The 15280-nt window shown below is 48.4% G+C and overlaps 1 protein-coding gene across 4 annotated transcripts in view; it reads right to left on the bottom strand.

Annotated features, from left to right (window-relative positions):
• Positions 1 to 307: 307 nt before the first annotated feature.
• LOC115905996 (rho guanine nucleotide exchange factor 17-like) overlaps positions 308 to 15280 on the bottom strand; it is a 45193-nt gene continuing 30220 nt past the window's right edge. For 2 of the 4 annotated variants that reach the window (XM_030952795.1, XM_030952794.1), the window contains exons 2-8: positions 15008 to 15126; positions 11619 to 13354; positions 5805 to 5979; positions 4895 to 5099; positions 3861 to 4483; positions 2823 to 2968; positions 308 to 1998 (exon numbers count right to left, since the gene is read on the bottom strand). In XM_030952795.1, coding sequence (XP_030808655.1) covers positions 1203 to 1998; positions 2823 to 2968; positions 3861 to 4483; positions 4895 to 5099; positions 5805 to 5979; positions 11619 to 13075 — 3402 coding nt within the window. In that variant the 5' untranslated portion in view covers positions 13076 to 13354; positions 15008 to 15126 and the 3' untranslated portion in view covers positions 308 to 1202. The remainder of the gene's footprint in view (positions 1999 to 2822; positions 2969 to 3860; positions 4484 to 4894; positions 5100 to 5804; positions 5980 to 11618; positions 13355 to 15007; positions 15127 to 15280) is intronic. The other 2 variants (XM_030952796.1, XM_030952797.1) reach the window with 2 other exon arrangements.

Genomic DNA, 15280 nt, shown 5'->3' on the forward strand with positions numbered 1-15280 from the left:
TTTTTACCATTGTTCAGCTTCGAGTCATTTCCCGGCTGAGCAACTGAGAGAGGCTGAACCTTATGGGGCAGTTATTTGTGGCCTCAGTTTTGGCTCCAGAGCAAAAGGGTTTGTGCCAATCTGTGGTTGTCTAGTGAGAATCTGAGTAGCAGGTTTGTACCATTCACCCGGTCTCATTTGGAGTAGCCCTGAATTCTGTTCAGGGGATCCACAGAGCAGATGTAGGCACATTGCTCATCTGAATGCCACCCATATGAAGTGAAACACATACTCTGTAATACAAATATTAAAAAATATCCACCTAAAGTAATTGAAACATAATTATTAAAACATTTTATGTTACTCTACAGTACAATGTAAATTGTTCCTTTCAATTAAATTTTGAAATACACTAGATTACATAATTTAAATAATTGCAAACTCTTAAATTCACTATCAGTAGTAGCAGAGTTGTATTTACATATACTTCTGAGATATTTCAGATGCAGCATTATGTTCCAGTCTCTAAGTCAGTTAAATAACAGACTCTCACTGGGAGTGTGCTGCTCTTCCACAGGTTCTACTCATATGTGGGGTTTATGTGTTTGCTCTTTTTTTTTCCTCTTTCTTTTTTTTTTTTTGGCTGTGTGCATGCAGCTGAATCTGAGCAAATTGATACCTACTTGATTTGGATTAAAGATGAAAGGCTTTTCTTTTTAAACAAGTGTTTTGACCGAATATACAGAGGTGAATAATGAAACACAGTCCTTAGCAGTAGTGGTGGAAAACAATTTTTTCCAGCTTTCATCCTCTGTTGCATAACATTGCACCTAATTTTGCTGAATACCCGGACTTTACCTAATGCTGATGAAATATAGTCAATAGTGGAAACCTCTCTCATTGTCAAGACTGGCTTTCAACACGATCCATGCAATGGCAAGCATCATACATCATTCTCCTGCAGTGCAACATTAACAAGTTAAATTATTATCCTTGGGCGATCTCCTCGAGTGGAGCCCATCTCTGTATGTACATGAGCCACAAACTATTGTGAGTCCAGGGGTTGGAGTTCAGCACCAGGCTGTGGTGTTTGCTTCCAGTGCTATCAGAGTCTTTGGGGACCAGGCTCCTCCCTGCGTTGTCCATGGAGCACGTTCAGGCCACTGGGACTCTCGATGGTCTTTGCATGCGGCACTGGCCACGCCAAGCTGCCGGTGCAGGACTCAGGGCCTGGTGTGAGGCGTGCTGATCATGATGTTGGGCAGCGCGTTCCGCCGCTTCTTCCAGGAGCCCAGCTCCCTGGAGTAGCGCCTGATCTGCCTGAACCAGTGGTGAGTCCGTGCCCGGTCGCTGTCCCGGAACACAAATGCCTCCCGCCTGATCTCAATGAGTTCGAAGGTGTCATCGCAGTCGGGATCAGTGGAGACGATGCAATTACTCAGCCTCAAGGGCTCCCTGAGCAAATGGAACTTCCCGTTATTTTTGTCCCTGATGAGAACCAGCACTGCGTCCTTCACAGGCCCTGGCTCAGCTGATTCCAGGCTGGACTCAGACACACGCTTCATGTTCACCAGGAGGAGGACCTGCATGTTCTGGAACTTCAGGGTCTTGCTACCTTTCTTCACCCACTGGCCGTCGGGGGGCTGGGCCAGCTGCAGAGGCCCCTCCATCACAAACCGTGTTTCCTCCCGCAGCCACCCGACAGTTTTGAGGGCGGTTTCTCTCATCTCGATGTTGATGACTTCCCTCTTCTTCTTGCTGTCCTGGCGAAAGGATCGGAGGGTCCACGTGTTCCCCTCCTGCTTGGTTTTCATGTTGATGTGCTCCAGGTGAGACTCGATGCGGCTCTTGGCCTCCCGCAGGCTGCCATGGTCCGGGTGGTACTCAGTGGTGGCCTTGATGATTCTGCTGAGCAGCAGGGGGTACTTGGTGACCCTTTGCAAAGGGGCCATCAGGAAGGACCTCAGGTTCATCCGCCGCAGCGCTGTGTTGTCATTCTGGGAGACATTGAGGAATATTCTGCAGGGATTTAAGAAGACAGGATGAAATGGTGGTTGTTCTGCCAGCAGATGCTGCAATCCTAAATGCAAATGAATAGCATAGTGAGGACAGCTGCTGGGCACTGCAGCCCCCCCATTTTTAGCAACCTTGTGAATTCTGTCTTATTAAAGACTAACAACCATTTCTGCAGCTGTGCTCAGCTGCAGAATCCCAGTGAGGTGCCTGGGACACTTGCACATAACATTCTAACAGTCTTTTATTAAATCATAAAATAGCAAGGGTGTGATCTTTCTCTGGTACCTACTGACGTAAACATGAGGCAGATACATCAGTTTATATCAGATTGCATTAACTTGTAATGCCTTTCATCATTAGATTACAAAGCATATTAAACAAGAATTTGGCTGAGTAGTGGAAAGAGAAATTACTTGCCTGACATTGCCCAATAGACTAAGGCTAGGAATGGGAACCAAATTCCAGTCATGTGTGCCACAAAGTGGCTTTCTGCAGTGGAAATCCAACCTGGGCTCCAGCATAGGGACTGAGAGCTGATCTCAGTTGAGAATTATTTGGTGACAGTTCAGTGCAGTGGTCACTGGGCAGATACTGCTAGCACAAAACACAGAGTACAGCTGGGGACCAACTGGTTGATACCAGTGGAAATACCGAGGATTGAATATTTTTTGAGAATAAATGACTGTCCTCACCCCAAGAGGGAGCAGCGATAACTGAAGAACACTAGTGACAGACTTTGATCTAGATGGGCTGGCAAAGGCTTCACCCTCAGCCTGCTGCCCTTCTGTCCCCAAAGCCTGGATGAATATGCTCATCCCCCTTCTCACCTGAGCAACTCCTTCTCCTTCTCCAGAGCATTGAGCATATTCACAGAGGAGGACTGCTGAAGACAGTACGTCTGAAAGGCTGGCAGCATGTTCACAAACTCCAGGAATATTTCTCCGATGCACACAGTCATCAAGTCATCATCCCCCTGCAAGTATGCAATAGGGCCCTGCTCAGTTAGCTCAGGAGAGGCACAGCCACGGGCCTGCCTTCAGTCCTATCAGCATGAACTGCTGCAGGATCAGCTGAGTGCCAGACCAAAGGTGGAGCTGGGCTCACCCTTCCCAGTCAAAAGGCAGTTCCTGCAGGTCTGGGGGGAAGTCAGTGCCTGGGAGGAAAAGGAAAGCTGCCCTAACTGCTTGCTCTTCCACATGCAAAGAGCTGTCTGCTCTCCTCCTGTGGGCTCAGCTAGCTCATCAGAGCAAGGGCTTGAAGGCCAGAGTGAGCTTCTTAGCCAAGAGGGTGTTTTGTGCCCATGTTGGTGGGGCAGGAAAGCTCCTTATGCAAGGCAGGGTGCATCAGTAGACACAGCCATAAACAGCTGTAGAGCAGGGAGCAGCCTGCACTGTCTGGCCCCACAGACAGTCTAGAGCCAAGCTGCAGTAAACTGCAAGCCAAGACAAACACAGCCAAACCAGCATGAAGCCAGCCAGCTCAGGGCTGCAAGAGCACAGCCTGAGAGACAGAGCAAGCTGAGCTCTGTGCCCCCATGGTCACATTCTTACCAGCATCCAGGCCAACTGGCCTAAAACTAACTTTGATAATGGGACCATTAATACCTGTTAATGGGATAAATGAGCAAGACTGCTGATGTCAGTGGCATCACCACAGCACAGTGAGTCCAACACTTGCAACCTGGCACAGAGCTCCTGAAATCTGCAGGAATAGCTGAGAGAGTAAGGAACTAGATAGCTGACACTGACCACAACCCAGGAGTCCTACCTCCTGTTCCTCTGTTCCAACTACAGTGCCCCCCTAATACAAAACCTATTCCAGTCTGCCCAGTCCAGTCCCTTTAGAGAGCAGAGGCAGCATCATACCTGATCAAAGGCCTGATCAATCTCTTCTTGAAGTATCTCCAGGAAGTTCTCATTGAGGTCAATGAGCTCCTGGATGTTGCTGAAGATGCCCTGGAGCTGCTCCTGGCTCAGCAGCCCAGCTGCCTGCATGGGGAGGTAGAACTCCTCTTTGATGATGCGCAGGTCCTCTCCATAGCTGGCCTCCGTGTTGACAAACTCCAGCACAGACTCCTTGCGCTCCGTCCTGCGCTTGCGGCACTTCTCGCAGAGATCAGCCCGTCTCTGGTTGCAGTTCTGGACATCTGTCTCCACCGGGAGGTCCCTTTCTCCACAGTCGGTGCAGGGGCGGTGGGCTTCCCAGGCCTGCAGGGAGCTCAGCGTTTCAGAGGCTCTGTTCCTCCACTTCCTGGCTGGCATCTGGCCAATGCCACTATCTGCCCTCTCCACATCTGCTGACTTGGTCCGGGTGGCTGCAGTGGGATCCAGGTCATCCCTGGCATCATTCACACCCACAATCCCGCTGTCCGTGCTCAGGCTGCTGACGTTGCTCCAGTGACGTCTAGAGCGGAGGAAGCCCCGTGGGGTGCGTCGGGTCTCATCAAAGCTGCCTCCATGGCCAAGGTTGGCTTTTGCTACCACTGGACCTGAGAACAGACACAAATGGTTACAGGCACTGCCAATTGCACAGAGCTCACCAAAGGAACTTGTGCTGGCACAGCCATGAATGGCAGGAACCCTGGGGGGACAGGCTGGTTCTGGTGAAACAGGGCTGTGAGCTGCCTCCCCTGTTCTGCTGCTGAGACTGGTGGGAATCAGAAGTAAACAGCTCCCAGGTGAAGTCTCTGCACTGCCCATAACTGTGAACTCATTTGGGCTGCTTCTTCCCCTGCCATCTACCAGTCAGGGACAGAGCAGAGCAGATCCTGATTTCCTGCACACCTGGGTACAACCCAGGACGCTTCCCTCCCCTACTTTTATAGAGTTACTCCACATTTACAGCAGCACAGCAGGGCACAGCATCTGGCCCATAAGCCCTCAGTGTGCAGTGTGAGTACCACAGTCCCGCTCCTGCCGGCGCTTCTGCGCGTGCTGCCGCGCTGCAGCCGCGATCTTCAGCTCCAGCTGCTTCCTCTTCACCGAGTCTGTCGGCATCGGGTCACTGAAGTGCGGCCGCAGCCGGCACTCCCGCTGGGCCTTGGCACCATCCGTGCTCTCATGGACAATGTCAGAGCTGGATCGGCGACAGGCAGGACTGGGGCTCTGCAAGAAAGGCAGGAAAGGCTTTGGAGCAAGGCTGAGCTCAAAGCAGCACCTGGTTTTGCACACACTGGACTTCAGTTGCCAAAGGAGGGAAAAGGAAACTGATCAGTAATGGGATGGTAAATGCAGCTCTGCTACATGATGATTAATAAATCTGTCCCACTGAGTCCCTCTGTCTTGCTCAGCCCTAACATGTAAGGACCCCTCTCCCTTTGCTAAGTACAGCAGCTCCAAGGTGGTCAGATCATGGCTGTCAAATAACCATGAAGAAGTTAACAACACAGCCCTGGCTATCGGTGTGTGCTCAGGGACCTGTGCTCGCTTGCAGCTGCTCTGTGAAGGTTTCAGCGCTGCAGGGTCAGGAAGTTCAGCCTCTGTGCCCCATCTGCACCAGCAGCTTGCCCAAGGGGGCACTAGGAGGGAATCTGTCTGAACCCACAGACACACTGGAAGACACGAAGGGGTTATTGCTGAACCCCCTGCATGAAATGCAGTGGCACAGGCCGAGGCAAAAAAGTCACTCCTGTTTTACTGAGTGTAATAAAAAAGCTTCTAATGCTTCTAACAGCATTTAATCACTCATGGGAGTCTTCCAGATTGCCATCTCTCAGCCTGCCCAGTTCCTACAATGAAGGGATCCTTCAGAGCTTCTTACAAGGAAAAAATCCTCAACACATGCATGAGAGGGGAATTCCTCTCTCTTACATTCCCTGCAGGTGGAGTGTCACTGGATGTCTCATTGCTTGGCTTGTCCTCCCAGGTCTCTGTTGCCATGGACATCGCCGTGGGCTGCTGGCTGTCCTCCAGAGGTGGGAGATCAGATTCCCTCAGATCACACTGCCCCTTGGAGGGGGATTTGGCAGCAGTCTCGGCATTGCAGCTGCAAGGGAAGAAGCAGATTCCATTGAACATCACGGATGCAGCTCTCCTGCTGTTCCTGACACAGATGAGACTGAGCAGAGAGCCCACCTTCAAACAATGATCTGCAACAGTTCAGGTAAAGTGCAGGCAGGGTTCATGACTGGTCAGCATGGACAGCTGTGCTTGTGTTTCAGGGGCTCTAAACACTGCTCAGTTCAGACATTGCAAACTGGGTAACAGCACTTGTGCCAACATCAGTCTGGGTTATCAAGTCTCGGATGTTCACAGGGAATCTTTGTGTCCATAAAACATGAGGTGCTCCACTCCTTTCTAAGTAGGCCACATCCATATTTGCTGCTATTTAAGGAGATCCTGCCAGCACAGAAACCATATTGCTCATCTGGAAGAAAATCACCTGCTATAAACCATAATACTTTGAAGGGATTAGAGGATTAAAAGAGTATTCCCTCTGTTTTACATCTCATATGATCCCAAGCCCACTGAAGTCACTGGAAAGATACTATCTGTTTTCAGTGAACTAATGATCAGGTCTTTTGGAGAGCTTAAGACCTGAAAAGCCTGGCAGTGCTTGTTGCTCTCACTTGGCAGCTCTGGGATGCCCTCACTCACAGCTGTCCAGTGCTAACAAGGGCCTGGCCTGGCTGATACAGGCAGCCTGTCCAACCCCACCTTCCCCCCTCTGTAGACAGCATCACTCTCCAGACAGACTCAGTCTGGTGCAAAACCACTGACTTGACAGAGCAGTTGACAGGCTGTTGTTTCTGATACTATTTGTGATGCATTTTTTTAAACAGGCTTTCTAAGACAGCTTATTTCCATGCATAATGAAGCCTGTTGGGAAGAATTTTTTTTTTGGTTTACTTAATTTTTATGGACTTGGATTCCTTTAAAAAGGAAGGTTGTGCGAACTGAATATGGATGCTTGTATATACAGGAAGCCGGTGTCTGGAACATATTTCAGGTTCTGCATGTATTTTACGCTTAACAATAATCTCCTATGAGAAAAATCTGCTTCTTCTTAAAGGCTTCACTTGTGAACTTATGCTGGTAGGTCACACTGCTAATGTGCAATTCCAACAGTGTCAACTACAAGCAAACACATGAGACAGATGGGCATTCTCCTTGCAGTGAATGACAGTTGGCTCCAATAACAAACCATCAGCCAATACTAAAATGACTGAAGAGAGAACAAATCTCCCAGAACACAAACTGGCTCTGTTGTCAGGCCAGAAAAGTTGGTTTGCATCTCTTCAGCTGATGCTTTTTCATCTTCCTTCATTTATGTTTCCAGGTCCCTGCTGACACAACCAGTTAAAAAGAGTTTAGCTATGGCTACGTGACAATGGCAACAGTGCCAACAGCAGGCCCCTGGCACTAGCTTTTTTGCTGTCGCTCTCCAGGTCTCTACTCCCCAGCCTGCAGAAAGGGGATACCAACATCTCTGCTGGCACAGAGCAGTCTGTGGCACTTACAAGGCAGCAGTAAGAGCAGCACAGGCTCACAGCAAGGCTGCAGCCCCCTCATGGTGCTGGCTTGGCTTGGTCTGGCTTGAGAGGTTCCTGTCTCCTTCCTCCCTCCTGCCCCCAACCATACTTGGGGTACCACTCCTTAAGTGTGTGTAACTGTCTGTGTGGCCGTGATCTAAAATCAGTCTTGAAATTATATGGGTTTAAAACCCCTCCCTCATGTATTCTCAGACAAATAATTTCATCTGTGTTTCACTGAGTTGTGTAAAGTATGAACAGATCAGCTGGGCAAACCCATGGGAGGGAAGGCACAAGTTAAGGAGCAAGAAAACTCTTGAAGAGGATGTGCCACTGCTGAAAACCACCCTTTCCAAAAGCTGCTCCTGCTCAAACAGCTCCTGGTTAAATGAAACAGAAAAGGGACCATGCTGGGGCACAGAGAGGCAATGGGATGCACCCAAGGTTAGTAGCAGAGCTCATAATTGGAATATTATCTTCTTGATCACACCAGCTCCCCTGTACAGAACATATTCTCATGAGAGATGCTGAGCTTTCATTTGTCGTTTTCACAGTGCTTCAAGATCATCCACTTAAATATGGGAAGCACTCCAGAGTATTGCTGCTCCTCTAAGTGAAGCTGACAGCAGTTCTCTGCTGATAGGGTCTACAGACCAGATGCCACCACTTACTGTGGTTCCACAGCCCAAAAGAGATATTAAAAAAAAATCTCCAGACATGATCTTCAGTGGGAATAAGAGCCAATATTACCCAGAGAGCTGAGCTAAGGAAACATGATTGAAGATTAAGAAATTCAACCCACCCGTGGCTGATCAGCTGGAGGTAAGAAAGGCAGATATGCAGAGCCCACATTGTGTGAAAGGTTTCTTCATCCCTGGTTTGACTGCCCTACTTCTTGTCATGATAAGATCCCTCCTGCTTGATGTACTGGCCACGTGGTCTTGGGGCAAGTGCTGCTCCACACACCACTAGATCAGTGTGTGATCAGAGGGATGTGGGCAAAACAGCGAGGATACAAGCAGTTTTGTGCAACAACATCTTAGGGCTGCTCCTTTAACATTTGCCTCTGGCTTAGGAGGAAGAGGGGACATTGCCAAGAAAACAGCATATTGCCCCTTTCTCTAGTCCCCTTCTCCCAGCAGAGATCTGTGCTGCCAACAGGTTCACACCATTGCCTGCTCAAGCAAGTCAAGTCCCCTCTGCCCTCACAGAGGGGTGTAAAAGGGCGAACTCCAGCAGCTTTCCTTCTGTTGGACCAAATCACTTATTGGGACAGGAGTTTGTGCCTGGGGTTGGTGCCAGTTTTTCCTGTTCTCCCCAAGAGAGGTGATGCACTTGGGCCAACATAGAGAGGACCGGTGATTTTTCAATGCATTTTTAAACCTCTGGCCATCAACTCTGAATTTCATGGAAGTGGGGGTACTCGGGATGGCATACAACTGAAAATGCACCCGATTTCCTTCACTGTCTCTATGGGCCTCTTCATGTTTTTATCATTGTCCAAGCCAGCACTTCTCAGCCCTTTCCAAACGTTCCTGACTCTTTCTGACTAATGGAAACATTTTTGTGCATGCCTTCCCTGCTGTCAGCTGCCTTCCTGACTTGGTGTCAGTCCTCTGCTAGGGGAAGCTGGTATTATACCCACTGTCCTCTTGTTACCCCACATACAGCCCATCACTCTTTTCAAGAAGCCTTTTCTAAGTCATGTCCTTGGCTAAACAGTGCAGCCTTCTGCTGTCACCATGTCCCTCATTTCATAGACACAAACCTGAGGTATTTGCATGTCCTTATCCCGAACAATTCCCCACTAAAGCAATTTCAGAAAGTGGACTGTGTACTGAGAGGCTTACAGGATTTCCACCTAGATAGCAACACCCCTTCCCAGCCAGGACTACAAGCTAAGTTAAGGGTATCCAGTGACCCATGAGGGGGCTAAAGCCACCATCATTATGAGACTGACAATCAAATCTTCACTGACAAAATATTAAGTCAATTGACTGAATCTTAAGTAATTAACAATTAATTACTATGGAGACTGCTAACTTACAGACAAACTGCTTTGTAAAACTGACACAGAAGCACTAGAAAGAGAAGACAGTTTTAGCTATTTTACTCTGTGATGCTCCATCACAACATCTCTATCAGAGACTTGCTGAGCTGAGTGTCTGTGGAAACAGGACCAAATCAGCAAATTAGCTTTCAGCTAATTTCATTTGAGACTTAGAAAAAATATGGTCTGGATGGCAGTGATCGTAATCTAGCACCCAAAATGCAGACAAAAATCTCCCATCTCTGCAGCGAAAATCAGCTCAAGTAGTGAATATTCAGGGACATTATGGTCTCAGGTGAAAATGATAGAAAACTGATAAATTTCAAAACAAAGGAAACCGAGTTTCCCAATAACCAGTGCTTTGGCAATAACAATTACCATTAATTGTTATTACTCTGAAAAAAATAAGGCCAGGGTGGGTCCTTCACATATAAAACTACCTCTCTAATACTGGAACCATTGTCATTCACATTTTCAGATCAACTGTCTTTTTGGTGTTAATAAAAATTGCTTCACAGATTTTAACAAATCCAACTGGGGAGACTGAACCCATTCACAGAAACAAAAACCACTGTGGATATTAAAAGCACAGAAACCACACATAAAGGCCCTGGGCAGGAAGTGTTTGGAGGCTGGGAGAGTAGTGGGAAGGAAGATCATATGCACTCCTCATTTCCTGTACTTTGCTCTGCGTGCAGCTTCGGCTCCAGATACCAGTACAATCACTGATCTGCAAAGAGACAGCTGTTCTTGCACCCTTACTGCTTGTGGCATTCTGTGTATTTCATTTCATATTCATGACAAAAACAGCTTAATCCATTAAAACGGTTGCATCCCATAACTCCCATCTACCTCTCTATTGGGTCTTCATACTACAGAAGAAAAGCACTAAGGCTGGGCTGGACAGCTGAGAGAGGCACTGAGGGCTCTGGCACCACCTACTTCCCTTTGGATGTAAAGTTGCAGAATTATTTCTACTGTCACTCTGGCTTCAGCCCCACTTAAGTTCTTTCAGATGACTCTCATTCCTGTGCAGAAGTCACTATTACCTCCTCCAAAACCAGAGTCCAGTCTCAGACCAGCCAATCCAGAAATAAAAAGACAGCATACAAGGTTGATGCCCTGGCATTTCATACACCCATCTGTGGATTGCAGAAGCAGCCAGGAACCAAGTCTAATGCAATTCTTGGCAAATCCAACCATGAAATCCAAGTGCATGGAAACAAACCACCCCACCAACACTTACTCCTCCTTTTCCCATCAGCCTCATCTCATAAGATAGCGATAACTGCTCCAAATTCATAGCTTCTAGAACTTGGCTGATTCCTACTGTACCACCCTGCAGAGAAAGGGATTCCCACTTCTTAGGCAGGAGTGAGGTAACAGGACTGCAGTGTCCAAAACCAGGATAGAGAAAGCAGCTGTGAACATCTTACCCAGAGAAGGGGAAAAACCCTGGATGGAGAAGGAGGAAGGCTCTACAGAAGTATTTTCTCTGGCTGCCTACACAGAGATGGCAGAAGGACAGTATTTACAAGTACTTTCACTCGCTGCCTGTGCAGGTCTCCAAGAGGGGGTTAAAGACTCATAGCAGCCATCTTACCCTTGTGTGCCTGCTCACCACATTCAGGCAGCAAGTGAAAGCATGTGCTGCTGCATGTCACACTATCTAAATTCATGTCCTGCAGTGGTGGGACAGACTCTACATCTTTATTCAAAGGAATCATATCAGTACTTTGTATCCTTTGGTTGTCTTCTACTTTTAACAGATGCAAAAAAAAAAAAAAAAGACATTCTGACAATACAGAAATAAAATGGGTGGGAAACTGGGTGTCAGAACTACTAATGGCTGTTGTCTTTAGAGGATTAAGGTGCACAAAAAGGCAAAGTCTAGACGAAAATGCTTTTTGATGTTTAATCCCCCACAAGGCGGAATTTAAGCTGAACAGCTTTAAAGACACGTCCATGTGGCTATCAGAGACTCCAAGATGAAAGGCTCTGCCAACAGCACATTTATGCTACTGAATTAAATGTACCTATCAGGAGAAAGATCAGATCATTAACAAGGGAACTACTTTCAGGTGACCCCATGGAGCATGTTACCTTTTCTTAATAAGTTCCAAGGCCGAACCTATGAATTCATCCTTCATTTTTTGTAGCTTAGCTCCATAGCTGGATAAGTCTGTGGCTTCTAACAGCAGCGATGAACAGCAAGAGGACTGGGCTTCAGAAGCCAGTGACTGCCCTGCCAGGTGGGGGACATCATTCAATTGTCTTGTCTCTCCTTTCTGCTGCTCAGCACTGAAGATCTGCTGCCCAGTACTGTGTATTGCTCCTGCCTGTAGAGGTGATCGTGGAATAGGACTGGAGCAAATAGGGACTGGTGATGTATCTGGGATGAAGGTCTGGAAGGTTCTGTCCCTCACCTCAGGACTGCTCATCTTGAAACCATCCCATGTGGCTGGGTTTTGGGAAAAGCCAGCAGAAGTGTGGTTTTCATGAAATACATCATCATCCTCCTCTGCACTGACAGCAGGTTCATTCACAGCTTTGGTCTCTAAAGCTTCTGGACAGACATTCTTACTGTTTTCCTCCTCCAGTGTCTGGTTTGCAGGCAGACCCTTTTTCAAGCAATCTGCTGGCCCACTGCTGATGCCAGATGAATTTCCCTCCTTACTTCTCATTTGCTTGAACTCCTCAAAGGTGGGTATGTAGAGCCTCCCTTTGCAGCGGCCTTTCTTGCTCTGTCCCAGTGTGACTTTGCCATCTGTTTCCCCACTGCACTGCTCTACAGTCTCTGCTGTTCTGGATTTGCTCATCTCATGGCTTTCCCCAGCATGCTGAAGGGGCAAATTTGGGGAGCTATTCTGCCTTCGGAGCTGAAGCCTCCTCTGAGCTTCCTGCTTGATGTCTTCTGGGCTGATGATCCTGTGTGCCAAGCACAGTCCCTGTCTTGCTGTGAGGCTGTGCCTGAGAGCAGTGTGTTCCACCAGAACCGTGCAGCAGTTCACAGCACAGCCGTTCCTGCACTGCCAGCACACCTGGCATCCACAGCACTCCTGGGCCAGCAGCTCAGGCAGGGCCACCCGTGGGCGCACTGGCTTACAGGGCTCTGCCACCTTGCTGCTGTGCAGCCTCAGCTTCTCCTTCAGCTCCTTTCTGGCATCCCCAGGTAGGGCTCTTTCCTGTGCAGAAGGGAAGAGCCACTGAGGCACTTTGGCAAAGGGAGGGAGGAGCACATCCTGTGCAGATCGAGATGTCTGTTTAGCATGGAGAGAAAGTTTCCTCAGAGAGTCTGAAGCACTCTGTACTGGGGCCACATCCACACAGCCTTCTGTCCACTGACTGGTGCCTCTATAGTGAAAGATGATCTCGTTATCCAGGCTCCGGCAGTGGGAATACAGCCCGCAGTCAGCAACTGCTTCCCAGTGCAGGTTTTCCACACTCCGATACATCCGGTTTTCCACAGGGCTGGCCAAACGTGCCTTGCCTGTGTGGCAGGCAAGAGTGTGGAAGTCCCCAGAAAAAATATGAGTGTCTAGGTTCTTTAGTGGATGCATGCTGCTAACTGAAAAATCCTTTAAGCCATGTTACGCACAGAGCTGATTGTTTTGGCAGCTCGAGATCACCCGGCAGTGTTCCTGTCTCTCATCAACACTGATGTATGTCATAGCAAATGCACATGGAGGCGCTAGGACAGTGGCGTCTAGGGGGACAGGAGAGAGCTGGGGTGTCCTTAGATGCCAGTCAATGTCCACAGCCCACAGACAGCAAAGTGTGCTGCTGGGCACTCATATGAGAGAGCTCTCACATGGGTGGAGTCGCCATGCGTAGAAGACCTGTGAATGGAAGGAAAGATGAGTTACTGAAGCAGCCGGGGGCTGGCTCGCAGGATGCAGCAGCAGGTCTGCTTCCAGGCTATGCAGAATCCAACACCAACAGCTTGGGCAGAAGCAGAGCAGCATAACTGGGCGATGAGCTGTGGGGCTTGGGGCAGGGAAGCTTTTTCTTCTCCAGCCAAGCCAACAGTGGCCTTACACAACCTGTCTGAATTTGGAGAAGTTTATCCTACCTACCCTCAGCGACTCCCTCACAATAACATTGCTCGGCTCTAGAGACAAATGCTCAGAAGTGCTTGCTGCAGGCTCAGCTTACTCACACAGCAGCACTATGGAGACTGCAGGTTTACAAGAGATAGTGAGATTCCTTCCCTAAAATGGGGTGCAAACAAGAGTGTATGTGTTAAGGGAGATGCTGGGGCTGGGAAAGGATGACATAACTGTGGTCTCCTCGAAGTTTCAAGTAGCAAGGAGGAAGAAGAAAGCTGACAGGTGGTGGTTTTGTGCCTGACAGTCACATTGCAGCCCCTTATTGCTCTGATTCACCCTTCACAACAAAGATACATATGGTTTATTGACTGCATATGGTAGCCAAGCATTGCCAAGGCCTTTCCAGTGCAGAGACAAAGGTATCTTACAGACTTTCACAAATGCACCTTCCTGACTCCTTAGCCACAGGCTCAAATGATCAACCTCCCACGACAGCTCAGTAGAGACCCCAAAAGAGAAAGCTGTGCTTTTCAAGGCTCTTCTTACAAGCTGTGCTCAGCACTGTAAGGCCCAGGGAATCTAAGTGACTAAATCACACGTTCAGAGTGAAGAATTAAATCCCCAAAATCCAGTTTGGGCCAGCAGGATGAAGGCTGAGTGGCTAAGTCCTTGCTGGAAGTGGACAGAGCCTCCTTACACTGAATGGAGAGACTCTAGATTTCTTTTAGGGATTTAGGCCTCATGGACTTGCCAGCAGTCACACAAGACATCAGTGTCTGCCAGAGTCTAGTCCACTCCCTTCCTTGGCAATCAGAGGCAAAGGGAATGAGTGAGTGCCATATGTAAAGGAGAGCAGGATTGGGCAGGGGATATGGGGTTAGCCTGAGATTCGTAAGGGCAAGATAGAGCTGGGATGGTGGGGCATGAGTCTTTAATAATAAGCCAGGCAAGAACCAACCAGGTTGAACACACAGGAAGAGGTCTTGATAAAGCAAGACAGAACCAGTTACAGCCCAGACTGTTCTGTAGTGCAGCTGGATTCCCCACATGTGGCCAACTATTCAGGCAGCACAGCCACCTTGATCAGGAGGGGAATGAAGAGGTTTGTTACTCCCTGAAGGCACCACAGGCACCTAGCCACGTGATGCACCAACAGACATCTATCTGAGGGGAACTCTGAGGTACTGTATTGCCTGGAAGATAATCTTGCTAACACACTATGAAGTTGTTTCATCCCTTGCTTAGAGCAGCTCAAATTAGCATATTTTCCCTGCACTAATGAAATTATGTCTAATCTCATCCCAGAGAGGGAAGGCAGAACTGCTCCTGTAGCTCACCACTGAATGAAGAACATAATTTGCATCCTTCATAACTGCTAAAAATAAAAATTAAAACTAGCTCTCAAAGTGTGCTGTTCCCCAAAACGTCACAGGCACTTCTCACCCGGTCTTCTCATGGTGGGGCTGGAGCTCCCCCTTCTTCACAGCTCTGGAGGAGCCCACAGGTGACAGCAGAGAAACGTGAGGATCAGGACTTTCTGTGCTCCTAGGTTATAACATAATCTGTCAAGAAAGAAAGAATTATATGATGTGAAAGCCAGTCACTGAGCAGAGAGCATGGCTCCTGGTAGTGCCGGAGGGCTCCTGTGAGGAAGTGCTGTTAATAAAGGATGCCATGCCCTGTCAGGTTGGTCTGTGATCAGGTCACAGCCACAGG

The sequence above is a fragment of the Camarhynchus parvulus genome, chromosome 7 (genome assembly GCF_901933205.1).
Source record: "Camarhynchus parvulus chromosome 7, STF_HiC, whole genome shotgun sequence".
Classification (NCBI taxonomy): Eukaryota; Metazoa; Chordata; class Aves; order Passeriformes; family Thraupidae; genus Camarhynchus; species Camarhynchus parvulus.